Raw genomic sequence first — 13,353 nt, 5'->3', positions numbered from 1 at the left:
ATTAATTTAATCGGATTTCGTCATATCTATGAGATTGCGTTTATCGAAAGTAATAAAAAGTACTAGGTACCATTTAAATCTTAAAACCCTTTTCTGCATATTGTACCAAAAATGGCACAAATCAGTTTTTTGTAGTTTTTATTGTTGAAAATAAAGTTACAACATTACTACATATACGGACAGTTACATCTGCCTAGCAGTAAAATTGTAAACTTCAGATGACAAATAAACGACTGAAAATATTATTGTTGTGCAAAGTGAAAAACTACCCACTTTATGTTACAGCAATAACAATTTGATACTAATGATACTACCGATCTTTGGTAAAAAAAACCTAATTAAGTGCCAAAAATTAATCCTTAATCAACTTTTAAGGGTAGTTTCTCTTAAATATTTTTAAATATTTTTCCCATCCTCCTGGTGTTTTTTACAATATGTACATTTTTATCGGGAAAAATAAAAATTCATTCAAAAAGGGATTTTGTCGACTTTTTGATATTATAACTTTTTTTTTTTTTTAACCAATTTCTGTTTTTATGGGCAACCGCTTAATGTGGGCAAACAGGGTTGGTCCCAACGTGCCCACATTAAGCGGAATCCACTGTATAAAACACTAACAACTATGAATCTATGTTTAAATGAAAACACTAGAATGTTCAATTTGAATCGTAATACATTTTTTATTTTTTTTTCTATTTAACAATAATTTATAATGGATACATTTAAATTTGTAAATTATTTTTGAGTAATACAATGTGTTGATCACTTATATTATATCACGACCAACTTAACCATGAACCCATAAATATAAGTTTAATAAAAATTAACAATTATAGATCATATAAGACCAAGATCTAACACAGCAAAAATAAGATAAAATTAAATAATAATAATAAAATTAAAACTTAAATATTATAATAACATCAATAAAAATGAATTAACATTTTAGCATATGGTTAAACAACACTAATAATATTTTATCAAGTTTGTTTTAATTGATAATAATTATATTTTGATATTGAAGCAGTACAGTAGGTTACTACATTAATAAATATTTAATTAAACTAATAGTATTGGAAATTTGGTTTAATAAAAAAAAAAAATACACAAAACAGTTTTTAAACATAAATACAATTGTATAAGTGCACACTAAAATGTAATTTAATAGGATGATAGATAATTAAACATACAATATAGAAGTGACCAAATTCCAATAAAATATGATTTACAAGATATATTTAAATTATAATATAATATAATATTTTTATTACCTCCACATAGTTTTTTCACTGCATTTGTTATAAAAATTATTATTTATTTTTTGTCTGTTAACAACACATAATGTATAATATTATATGCAATATAATTAGCTAGATATAACAATAAACATAGGCATAAAAATTCATGAGTGAATACACAAATACATTTTTTTACCGTCATTAGGATACTAAGAGTACAGTACTTGACTGAAAGTAAACACTTTTAAACAATATTTTGGGTATTAATTGTCTATAAAGATAAAGGTTGTATACCTAATATATACTCATAAAGGTAATATAAATATAAGTGTATTTTAATCAACTATAATAGCCAATAGGCATACCTATTTAAAAATTTTAAATACAAAATAAAAATGATAATTTTTATTTCATTTTCTGACTATCAATTAATATATTTTAAAATCATAATATCAACATATAAAGTATAAATAAAATAAAATTATAATTAATTCACTAAAATCCAATATGAATGTTGGATAACAATATAATAAAAAGAAATAAAAGAAATTAAAAATCAGTGCGTATTTTTTTGTTTCAATGAGTTTTAGCTTGTTGAAAACAAAGGATTCTAATTTAAGATTTTGAGTATGTACTTTTAAAATTTTTGTTATCGATCACAGAATAAAAATGTTTTTATGATAACAAGTATAGTCTATCACGAATGTTTTTATCATATTCGTTCAGTCATAGTTTTGTTTGTGTTACTTGTGTTACTGTTGAAAAATATTCACACAAATACATTGTAACAAATTTAAACAATTAACATAACAATTGTTACAGTTCTTACTTCTTTTATAAAATGGTTATAGACAATTAACCTACATTAACAACATAAGAAATGATCTTTTTAAACATCACAGTCGTTTAGATCTTAATTAATCAAATATTTCTAAAATCACGTTCTTTTACATTTATGATATTATAATATATATATATATTTTAATAAACACATTTCAACAACAATATTATTTTAACAATATTAACAACTCTTTGATGGTCCGTTCTAGTTACGGCCAGTTCTAATTGCCTAAACACTATAATGTTGTACATATTTTAACAGATGTTATCACAGTCTAATCAGTAAAATGTGCTTTTTTGAGTTGCACTCGTCATATAAGTAGAACCACATAGTTATAAAGTTTGTGGTAGGAACACTTTTGCTAATTTAATACAATACAAATATTTTGTTTTTATAGTTATTGAAAACAAATGTTTTTTTTTTTTTTTTTTTAAAGCAATTAGATTGATCATTGCATAAAAAATTGATCTTGGTGGTATATTATTGAGTAAAAATACATATTGAAATTGACAGAAACTATCAGAATATTACAACTGTTTTATCATGTTAAATTTTTTATTAAGTATGTATGTAATAGAAAAATAAATGAAATAGTGTATAACATTGATATTGTAACATAATAATCAATAAATAAAGTAAATTAAAAATGTACCTTGGTAACTTTTAATAGTGTTTTTTATGGTTATTAGATTTTTAAATAACATTTTTTTCTTTAAATATAATTATTATACTTATTTAAATAAGTTTTCTTTTAACTGAACATTTCACATATCATAAAATTAGTGTAAAAAATATATAATATGTAATAAGTAAAAATTTAAATATGTTCTTTTATTAGATTATTAGTATTTTGTAAAGCAACTAAAAAATTATAAGGTGTTTTTTTTTTTAATTATTTCATATTATTTAAAAAAAACTTCTACTGTAAAAAAAAAAAAAACATTAAAAATGAATCAATAACAGAAAAATTGTTTACGATTGCCATGAATAATGGATATTAATAAAACAATGACTTAAAAAAAAAAAATTATTGATAAAAATAAAATAGGACTAGATTGAAATTGGTTTTTTTTTTTTAAACGATATCTATAATTTAACATTTTTGTTTTTAGAGTATATTAGGATGTGACAGTATAGTAATGATAAAGTATTTTTTTTCTATTAAAATTAAATTTTTTTTAAATACTTTAAATTTGTTAACTAATAAATTTTTGAATTATAATTCTAGATAAATACTTCCATATTACTTACACATTATTTGCAACAGTAATTTTTTAACTACACAACCACTATGTAAAATTATAGTTTGTTATTATTACATACTGTGAGTCATATTTCTAAGCAGATTTTTTTAAGTGTATATTTAGTTTTGTAAGTATGACCTTGTTTTTAAACTAATTTATTAATAATGACCACAAAAAATAATATATTATGTAAATGAAAGATTGGTATTTTAAGTTATTTTTGAGGTAAATATTAATTAATATCTAATTTTGTTGTTAAATCTTTTGAAATACATTGCAATATATAATGCGAATGACTTACAAATAAATTATTTTTATTTAAAGGTTTCCAATTTGTTTCCATCCAATTTGATACATCCTGAAAGTAATTAGAAAATATCATTTTTAATTTTTGTTATAATACAACTAATGTTTAACAATGTATAGCCTTAATAAAATATATGAAACATATTTATGAATCAAATGTGGATATTTTTTTTAAATGCCTAATAAGCTAATATTTTAACAATAATGATCTTATATTCTTATATAAAACTTAAGTTAACTCAAAAGTTAAATTTGTTAATTTTAGACCTAACCTTTTGGTCTTATTATGTGTAATATAGTTTTACATTCACCATATTTCTCCTATTACAACTACATAGTTAATACTAAGAGACCATCATAACAAATATTATTAAAGAACACTATGATCTGTGTTTTGCTAAAAAATTTTTTAGTTCATATTTTGATTTTCAAGAGTAAATAATAGTAAAAAGTATGTATTTTAAAATATTTATGGTTTATAAAAAAATTTTGAAAATAATAGATATAATATTTTGTGGTAAAATACAATTTTAACTTAATATTAACTATGAGCCACAAAAGAAAAAAAAACAACAAGCCACTTTGATACATCTGTGCAAGTTGTAAAACAGAGATGACTGATTTAATCGATAATTTTAATGAACGAGAACATATTTTGAAACAACAGAAAATATTGTCTACAGTAAAAATATTATATTATAAAATAAATAATACTTCAAAATTTTCATTAAAAAAAATATATATATTTCTATATCATTTAATTTTTTAAACATTTGATCAAACATTTTGCAAATCTGCAGTTGAAATAGAAAAAAATGAAATGTTTTCGCAGACATTACTCCACAGATACAACAAACACACATGGACTAAGTATATAAGCCTAAAAGTACCTACCGATACTAATAAGGTAAAGGTAATAAATGATTACTAAACCTTAAAATTTAAATAATTAAGTTAGAATAATTAGTTGAATAAATTATAAATGATTTTAAATACTTACTAAAACAACTTCATCATAAATCATTTCGCTTTGTGGTTGTTGAAAGCAAATATCTTCTTCTAATAACTCATACCTCTTTAAATTAGAACCTCTCAGTCTTGCAATTCCACATACATCCACTGGTTCAATGAAATATCCTGAAATTATTGATTATCATTTACTAAATTTTAATGTAAACATTTTGAAGATTGTTTAAAGACAATTTTGATCAAGGTTTAAATTCTAGACTAAATATTTTGGCATAATTTGTAACAGTAGAATAAAGACTTGCATGGGCCGGACTAAGGGTCCGGAATTGGCCCGGCCCGGATAGCTTTAGGGCCGAGCCAGAATTTTTTTGGACAAAAATTAACGAGCCAGATTTAAATGCAATTAAAGCCAGGCTGGACCGGGCTTCTATGAAAAATGGAGAATTATTCTTCAAATTTAGTCGTAATATTTATTATTTAATTTTTTATTCAAAGGACTTAATGTATAAATAATAAAGTGATATTTGATATTGAAGAATTTTTATATACCAATTATATTAAATGTTTTAATTATAAATATGTTGTTATAACTTATAAGTGAATTATAGTTATTGTTTATGAATACAATATTAAAAAAAAAAAACCATAAAAAATTGACCTATCGGGCCGAGCCGGACTTACAACAAATGGTTTGCGGGCCGGGCTAAGCTTAACTTAAAAAATTACCGGGCTGAAAATTATTGGCCCGTGCAGACCTCTACTGTAAAACTTGATATATCATTAAATTGTATTATCATCAACTACTATACTAATAATTTCACTAATTTACCCAATACAACAAGTTCTGTAATTTTGCTGCAAACCCATGACAATATTATCAACGGATTAGTTTCAATATCATCTGGAGATGGTTCAAGATGCCAATGTCCTTTAAGTAAGCCAGCAGGGTTCATTGATTGTTCGTCAACCCAAATTAATGATTGAAAAGTATTTCTATAGTCCACTAATCTATGTAATACTTCAACATTTATCTACAGATTTATAACATATAGAAAATAATTTCATTATACTTAAGTTGTTAGTAGTTAAAATTAATATAATAGTATAATCAGGTGCGGATCCAAGAGGGGGGGCAATAGGCCAAGGCCCCCCTGTAGACTCTGTCACACAGGTAAATTTTAGGATGTTTGTTTTTGGCAGCCGATAATATACGACATTCACATGGTATACCCCCCACCCCCACTAATAAATATGTTATGGATCCGCGCCTGAGAATAATGTTAAAAAAATGTAGATTAATTAACTTACCACATTACAAAAAAGAACTTTGAGATGTGTTAATGGCATTGATGGACGAAGTAATTTAGTATGAAGATGTTTAGCAACAATATGACAGTTGATAATTGTTAATCTTAATTCAAGTTTAGGGCTATAATAACAAATATATTTAATTGTATTTACTAATAATAACTGAATAAAATGAACAGTTATAAGTAAATAATGTTCATAGTTACCAGTATTTTTTAATATCTGCCCAGATATCATCACTTATATCTATATCCAACTCATTATGAACATGTAAGACAAGGATTTCCAACTGAGACATTGAACATAATGCTGGAAGCAATTTGCACGTATTGGAATTTAGGTCTAAACTTAATTTCTAAAAGAAAAATTGTTTTATTATTAGATGAATAAAATAAAATACAATTAATTTGGGAGAAAAATAAAAAAACTGACCTTTAAATTGATTAGTGATGACATACTATCAAAGGTAGAATTAAAACATGTAGTTTTGCTCTCTTCATTAAAAATTGATGGTCCCAATCCAGCTAGTTCCAAACGTTGTAAGCTATCACAACTGTACTTAGATAGCATATGAATCAAAGCATTCCAATAGTAAAACATAAAATATCCAAAACTAAACCCTTCGATGTTTCCTTTCTGCACAACATTGAGAATGGCAAACTCAAAATAGTTTTGAATTGACCACCTGTACTGAAATCTGATTAAATTTTGTGGTAAATAAAAACAGTAATTTTCAACTTTAAACCCTATATTTTTTTATGTCTATTTAAGATGGTCAGTTACTCACATTTCATCCTTTGACAGCTCACAGTGGTTGAGCTCAATATCAACGTTCCTCAACAGTTCATTGCCCATTAATGCCTTGATTACAGATGAAGCCAATTCAAAGCACTGCGTGCTCCGGGAATCAAATGCAAGGTGGATGTCACGTACCAACGTCACTAGATTCTTATTGGCATGCTTCACTTTTGACTTGACTTCAGCATACGAAGTTCCAGCAGATGATATGTCTAACACCAGACTGTGCCAGAACTGTGGATGGTACAAGGCGGTTCTCCAGTGTTTGCAAGTGGACGAAGCAGCCACTCTGGATTCAGGTGATAGGTGAGTGAACACCTGATGGAGGGCCAGGCTGGGCAAAGAGTTCCAATCGACGGTTCCCATTTCGACGAGAAAAAATATATATATCGGGATAACAACACGACGCGCTACGGTTCACAGACATTTGACGAGTAACATTTTCGATTTCGGTTTCTGGAAATAGGAATATAATATGATGTACTTAGCTGTAACAGGTAGATATGTAGCCTCTTAGGAGCAACAATAACGATGTAAGATAATAATGTAAAAATACTGCACGGTGTTACAGTCTCAGAGTGTACTAAAAACTATGACACAAAGTTTGTGAATTTTTTCCTTTAATGTTTATAACAAATCAAACAAGTTGTTCTAGTCTGAAGACATTTTGATTTCCGAGTTTTGTCAACACTCAACAGCGAAGGGGACGAAATATAACGACACACCGACACCGTACCCGATCAACAGCTGCAGCTGTTATAAATTGTAAATCCTCATACTAAATACCAATGTGTATATACCAAATAGTAAATACTGTGGACCATATGACTAACAGTGCGTACGAGACACGTATGAAAAATATCGGAAAACCGTACAGCCAAACGGTTAATACGACTACTACCACACAACAATGCTACTACTAAATAATATTAATATTTCATTTCAGGCGCGTACACAAGGATGGGTTTAAGAGGACGCTATGTCCGCATGTGTTGTCTCCGTCTTATACACGCGTAACATAGTTAGAAACTGTTTTGCGCGGGACAACTTTACTCCCTCGATATTTATATCAAAATTACCAAAATTTTAAATCGCATTGAGAAGAACTTTACCTATGTTGTAGCGTTTTAATTTTTTTGATAGTGGTAACCAATAATTTTTGAAAACCTAAAGTTCTCGAACCGATAACCTTAATTGCATTCATGTATCAAAAAAATTAAAACGCTACGTCACAGGTAAAGTTCTTCTCAATGCGATTTAAAATTTTGGTAATTTTGATATAAATATCGAGGGAGTAAAGTTGTCCCGCGCAAAACAGTTTTTAACTATGTTACGCGTGTATAAGACGGAGACAACACATGTGGGTATAGCGTCCTCTTAAGCTTTAAGCCGTTAAAAAGATTCGACGTTCCCCTTTAAGAATTTCTGAAAAATTGTTATGTATGTTTTTATAAAGTTTATAATATTAGTTTAGAAAAATGGGGTTTCTGTCAATAAACTTTTTGTTATAAAAATGTACAACCTTAGCCCCCCTCTCCTGAACACGTACCCGTTTCTTTTTGTTTTTAATATTGTACAATTGTAAGTAGTAAAAAATAATCAGTTTAGACGTCTAATAGCAAATACACTGCATGTGTGGGTTTAGGGAGGGGAGCTCAAATAATAATTGCAAAAGTGATATGCAAAATTCCACATATTATAGTGAGTAGACCTAGGTAAACTCAGGGAGGGGCAAATGGGACAGTCGCCCCTCTCATGACCTTTTTTCCCTCAAATGATCGTAATTTATATAAGTACCAAGTAATTTGTGTGTATAATGTATGAAGTTCACCCCCTCTATAAAAGGGTCTGGGACGACCGTCAGGGTAAGCTAGCTTAGTTTTATAATTATTTGTAAGTCGTAAGAGGATGGCGCAGAACACTATTACTCACGCGGTCATGCACGACGTGTTATCTCGGTTTTACAAGTATAAAACACTAAAACATATCTACCTATCTATTTTGAATTTAGCAACACCAATTTTGTTTTCTTTTACAATTCTTCTTAGTTTAAATATTAGAGCGAATTGACCTATTGTTAAATTTGAGGGTATAAGGACATCGGGTATCTGTGCTTAAGCTTAATTCTTTTGATATTTTAATTATATCAAGTTATGCAAGTATGTACATTATTCATAGTAATAATAAAAATTTTCATCTCACTTAAAAATTAAAATATAGTAAAAATAACCATGTGAAAGCACAGATAGTTATTTTAATACGTTTAAGATTTATAATCGATCAATTCAAGGCCCCAGTGCAATAACCGAATACGTCCACATTTTTAAAAATCGTTTTTGATATAGAAATATTCAGAAAAAAATCTCTACCGATGAGTGCAAAAATTGAATAAGTCCAATGAATAGTATTGACTATTGAAATAAAATGATAAAACTGATTTTTAAATTTCTGTTGGGTTCAAAAACAGATGCCAGATGCGTCCAAAAACAAAATTGGACGTAGGTATTCGGTTATTGCGACCATTGAAAATGTAATTATCGTAATTGTTTTATAAATATCGTGAATATAAAATTCAAACCAAAGAGAGTTTAAGTAATGTATCTTATTCTGACTAAAAGAATAACACCAGGTTTTTGTGTATTCTGTGAATTCTTGGTTTTTTTTACCAATTTTATGTAACCCGTTATTGCACCAAGGCCTATAATTTCTCTATTATTAAAGCCTAAAGGTTATTGCACAAGATTTGAACCACTAAACACAAATTGCTGATGTAAGACGAAGTGTATGTGGCGTCCTCAACGTTGTAAGTTCATGTTTAGCGAAACCCATTTTTATGTACGTAGTACGTAGTTAGGGTTAATATTAGAGTGAATTAGCGGTTATAATATTAATTGTCAGACTTAAACTAACATTATAAATGTTTCAATTATGTTGGTTTCTACGATATTACCTACCTATTTCAATTATTAAGTGTGTTATGACTGTTATGAGTAATAAATATTACATTTTTAAAAGCTCATAAATAGTAATGCACTAATGACTATAATGCATTAAAAAGTGTAGGTTAAGTTATAGTTATATGTCCATAGTAACAATACCTATATTGGCTATATCACCTATGTCTACTTATATCTATATTTAAAACAATAAAACATTAAAATATGAATAATACATAACTACATAAGGTCGCACTCCCTACAGAATTGACAATTTATAGTACAAATATATTTACAAAATAAATAGGTACATATTTTAGTATATAATAGTATTATTTTAGTATTACACATTAACAAAATAACAATTAAATATATTTTTAACTATTATTAAAATTATTTTCATAGTTTATTATAATATCGTTACGAACTCGCGAATTGCCGCGATGTTATTATACGGATATATGGATAGCTATTATATAGGCCTATGCAACGCCGCGCGCGCAGCTTTTGCGACACAGTGAATCGCACATAAAAATACCGGTTTCCCGTAAAAACTGTATGTATAATATTAATATACCTTCGACTAATAATATCATCACGACGGCGCGACGGCTATAGAAGCTTATGATGATGTGCGGTGAATTTCGTCGCTCAAATCGGACGGTAACGACGCGCGACGTGTTAAATTCGGCATTATTTTTTTATCATTTTAATTTTTTGTGTGATGTATTATAATTCTTAAATGTTTTCATCGCACTCCCGTGCTAATATAAATTCTGATTAAAAATTACCACGTTTCATAACAATATCTTAAGACCTAATAAAATAAAACGTTTTCGTATTTACATAATTGAATATTTTGTTAAATAATATGTACTTTTTTATATTTAGCTATTCATATATTGACAAATGACATTAAAGACAATATTCATTATCATTATTATGTAAAAAATATGTTTAATCTACAGTAGCCAATAGGTAAATTCGTAAATTGTAATAAATAAGATAAAGTAGGTAAATGATTTATCATCTCTGTTATACAACCTATTATTATGGTGACTATAATAAGTTATATAGGGTATTGACTTTGACTCGTTCGTTTGTTTTTCTATTCAGTACTTTTATTTTTTTCTGATTAAAATTTTAAAATGTTTTTTAAATATTTTGTTTTTAATATATTTTTTGTTAATAATAACACTATAAATATTTATGTATTTAAATAATTTGATTTCTTCGTACAAATTAAATTAGTCATTTACAACTTAGTATAACATAGATATTTACCCCAATACTAATTTGATTTGCATTTGTAAAAGATTAAAAATCAAAAAATGTTAACTTGCAGGGAGGCCCATTGAATATTATTGTACTCGGATCTAGCCTGACCTACGTACAATTTACGTACTGAATACAAAATTATAAAAAAGCGCAATTTTGGGGACTTGGGGAGAGGCTAAGACCACCCCAAATAGTTTATATTTAAAATAATTTATAAGCATAATCACACGTGTAAATTATAATAGCCCCCCAAATTTATAATCCAAATTGCACCTATGAACTTATATCTATAGATTTTAATATTTTAGTCTTTAGATATATGGTATATATACTAGGTAGTACTTACGCGTATTTATTAGAATACAACACAATATGTCCACATCCAATTGAATTTACAAATTAGATTTAGGTTGTAGATGTACGTAGGTTGTAGATAATTGATTATCTATTATACAACATAGTATAATTTATAATGTTCATATCTTTATGAGGTCATAGTATAAGCAAGTACCTATAGGCTATTGTAGATGTCAGTACCTAACACAAATTAAAAATTCTAAAAAAAAAATTAAATAAACAAACGTGAAATTTTATTTTAAAAATTAAATGTAACTTATAACAATTAAAATTTAAAATTATACAGCAGTTGATTTATAGATAATTAAAATTTTGTTTAATACTTAATCATTATATTTGAATACTATTATTTTTTAGTATACCTAGAACATTTGATTTCTGACTGTCGAGTGTCGATACTTAGCTAAATATTATAAAAATGAATACTGAATTAAATTTTATGTGCCAACATCAAAGTAGTCATATCGCGTTTACAATATAAATATATTTATTTAATATTCAACAATTCATAAACATATTTACTAGTTTACCACTTTTTTCATACTATTATAACGTAATCGTTGAATGTTTAACGTTATGTAATAATTTATTATCATTATAATTATCCATGTTATGGGTATATAGACATAATAATATAGTCATATAGAATTACCTTTTAGCTTCTATAGTGTACCTATACTTTATAGGCACTAATATTGTTATTTGTTTTCATAAACTATGGTTTATATCGTGCATGATATAATCATTACACGAACATTTAAAATTTATAAAAATATACTCAATATAATAACATATTGTGTCATTATACATTTAAAATCGTAATCGCTAGCTTATTTATACACATACAGTCTTCATAAATTCCTAATAGTTTTAAATTTTAATAGGTAACTTAGGTACTACGTACCTATAATATAGCTGTGAGCCAAATGCTTGGGTATTAGCGATTACCTATTTTCTCTGTAATTAATATTATAAGTAGCTGGCAATAGACAATATATTTATATTTAGGTAACTCATAATAAGTATCTATGTATTGTTTAAACCAGCGGTTTCTAATCTTTTTAGTTGTGCGGATCACCTATAATTTTGTAAAAAAAATATTTGAGGCCCACTATAATGACTAATAGCCCACCTATATATGTATGGATATAATATATAATATGCGTCAGTCGTTAGAAATAGAAGAATTTAAAAAACGATTGTTTATCAAGAAAAAACTTTGTTCAACTAATCACAAGTAAAGGTTAAGCAATTTAATGAGATTTCGACATTGATTGACCCTCATCATGAGAGACTCGATTTTCTGGATTAAAACGGGATAATCTTAGTCTTAATAATCACACAATGTTAGTAAGTTCCTATACTTATATTTTTTAAATAACTGTGTAGTACATTTTAGTTATTATTATATATTTTAAAATTATGCGTTAGTGACATCATTGTATGGTCCACTGCCCAGTTCCACGTTGTCCGCGGCCCAAGTATTGGGAATCGCTAGTTTAAACAGTGTTCAAACGGAGTTTATACATATAATATTATTATAATTGAAGAAAATGAAAACAATCACAGATACCACGAGAATATTTGAATACAATAAACAAATAGGTATACCGAATACAACTATACAATACTCAACAACACGCGATTATAACAAGTAACAACATAATATTGTAAATACATACTTATATAGTTACATGATATTTACCTAATTATTTAAATCTTAGTCAATAACACTAATCGCTATATTATTATATTTACAATTTACGCATTAAAGTATTGAATGGTATTATTTAATGAAATAACAATAATTACCATTTTTTTTAAACAATACAAATTATAGGAGATTTATAAATTAAAAAAAGAGCAATAAAATGCATATAATAGTTACTTATAAATATGTAAGTGATGGTGTTTAATAATTTAATATGTCTTGTGCCGTTGTGACTGTATAGAATTGGCATTTAAATATCTCATAGTTGATCGATTCTAATACTATTGTTTATTATATAGGTATAGTTTTATTTCATTGTACTTGTACGTAACAAATTAATGCGCATATGTCATACGATTCACTCGAT

General features: G+C 26.9%; 1 protein-coding gene across 2 annotated transcripts; it reads right to left on the bottom strand.

The window, feature by feature from the left end:
* Positions 1-3,300: 3,300 nt before the first annotated feature.
* Positions 3,301-11,370, bottom strand: LOC113548663 (F-box only protein 33). 2 transcript variants are annotated; one of them, XM_026949663.1, is made up of 8 exons: positions 11,265-11,370; positions 6,694-7,160; positions 6,339-6,603; positions 6,113-6,261; positions 5,907-6,027; positions 5,428-5,629; positions 4,630-4,766; positions 3,301-3,681 (listed from the first exon to the last, which is right to left on the bottom strand). In XM_026949663.1, exons 2-8 carry the CDS (start codon positions 7,068-7,070, stop codon positions 3,556-3,558), a joined length of 1,377 nt encoding a protein of 458 aa, XP_026805464.1. In that variant the 5' UTR covers positions 7,071-7,160; positions 11,265-11,370; the 3' UTR covers positions 3,301-3,555. The 2 variants fall into 2 exon arrangements, with proteins under 2 accessions (XP_026805464.1, XP_026805463.1); XM_026949662.1 differs by lacking the exon at positions 11,265-11,370 and having other exon boundaries at positions 6,694-7,462.
* Between the last annotated feature and the right edge of the window lie 1,983 nt (positions 11,371-13,353).

Source organism: Rhopalosiphum maidis, chromosome 4 (assembly GCF_003676215.2).
Source record: "Rhopalosiphum maidis isolate BTI-1 chromosome 4, ASM367621v3, whole genome shotgun sequence".
In the NCBI taxonomy this organism is placed as follows: domain Eukaryota; kingdom Metazoa; phylum Arthropoda; class Insecta; order Hemiptera; family Aphididae; genus Rhopalosiphum; species Rhopalosiphum maidis.
This window is presented reverse-complemented; position numbering and strand designations above follow the sequence as displayed.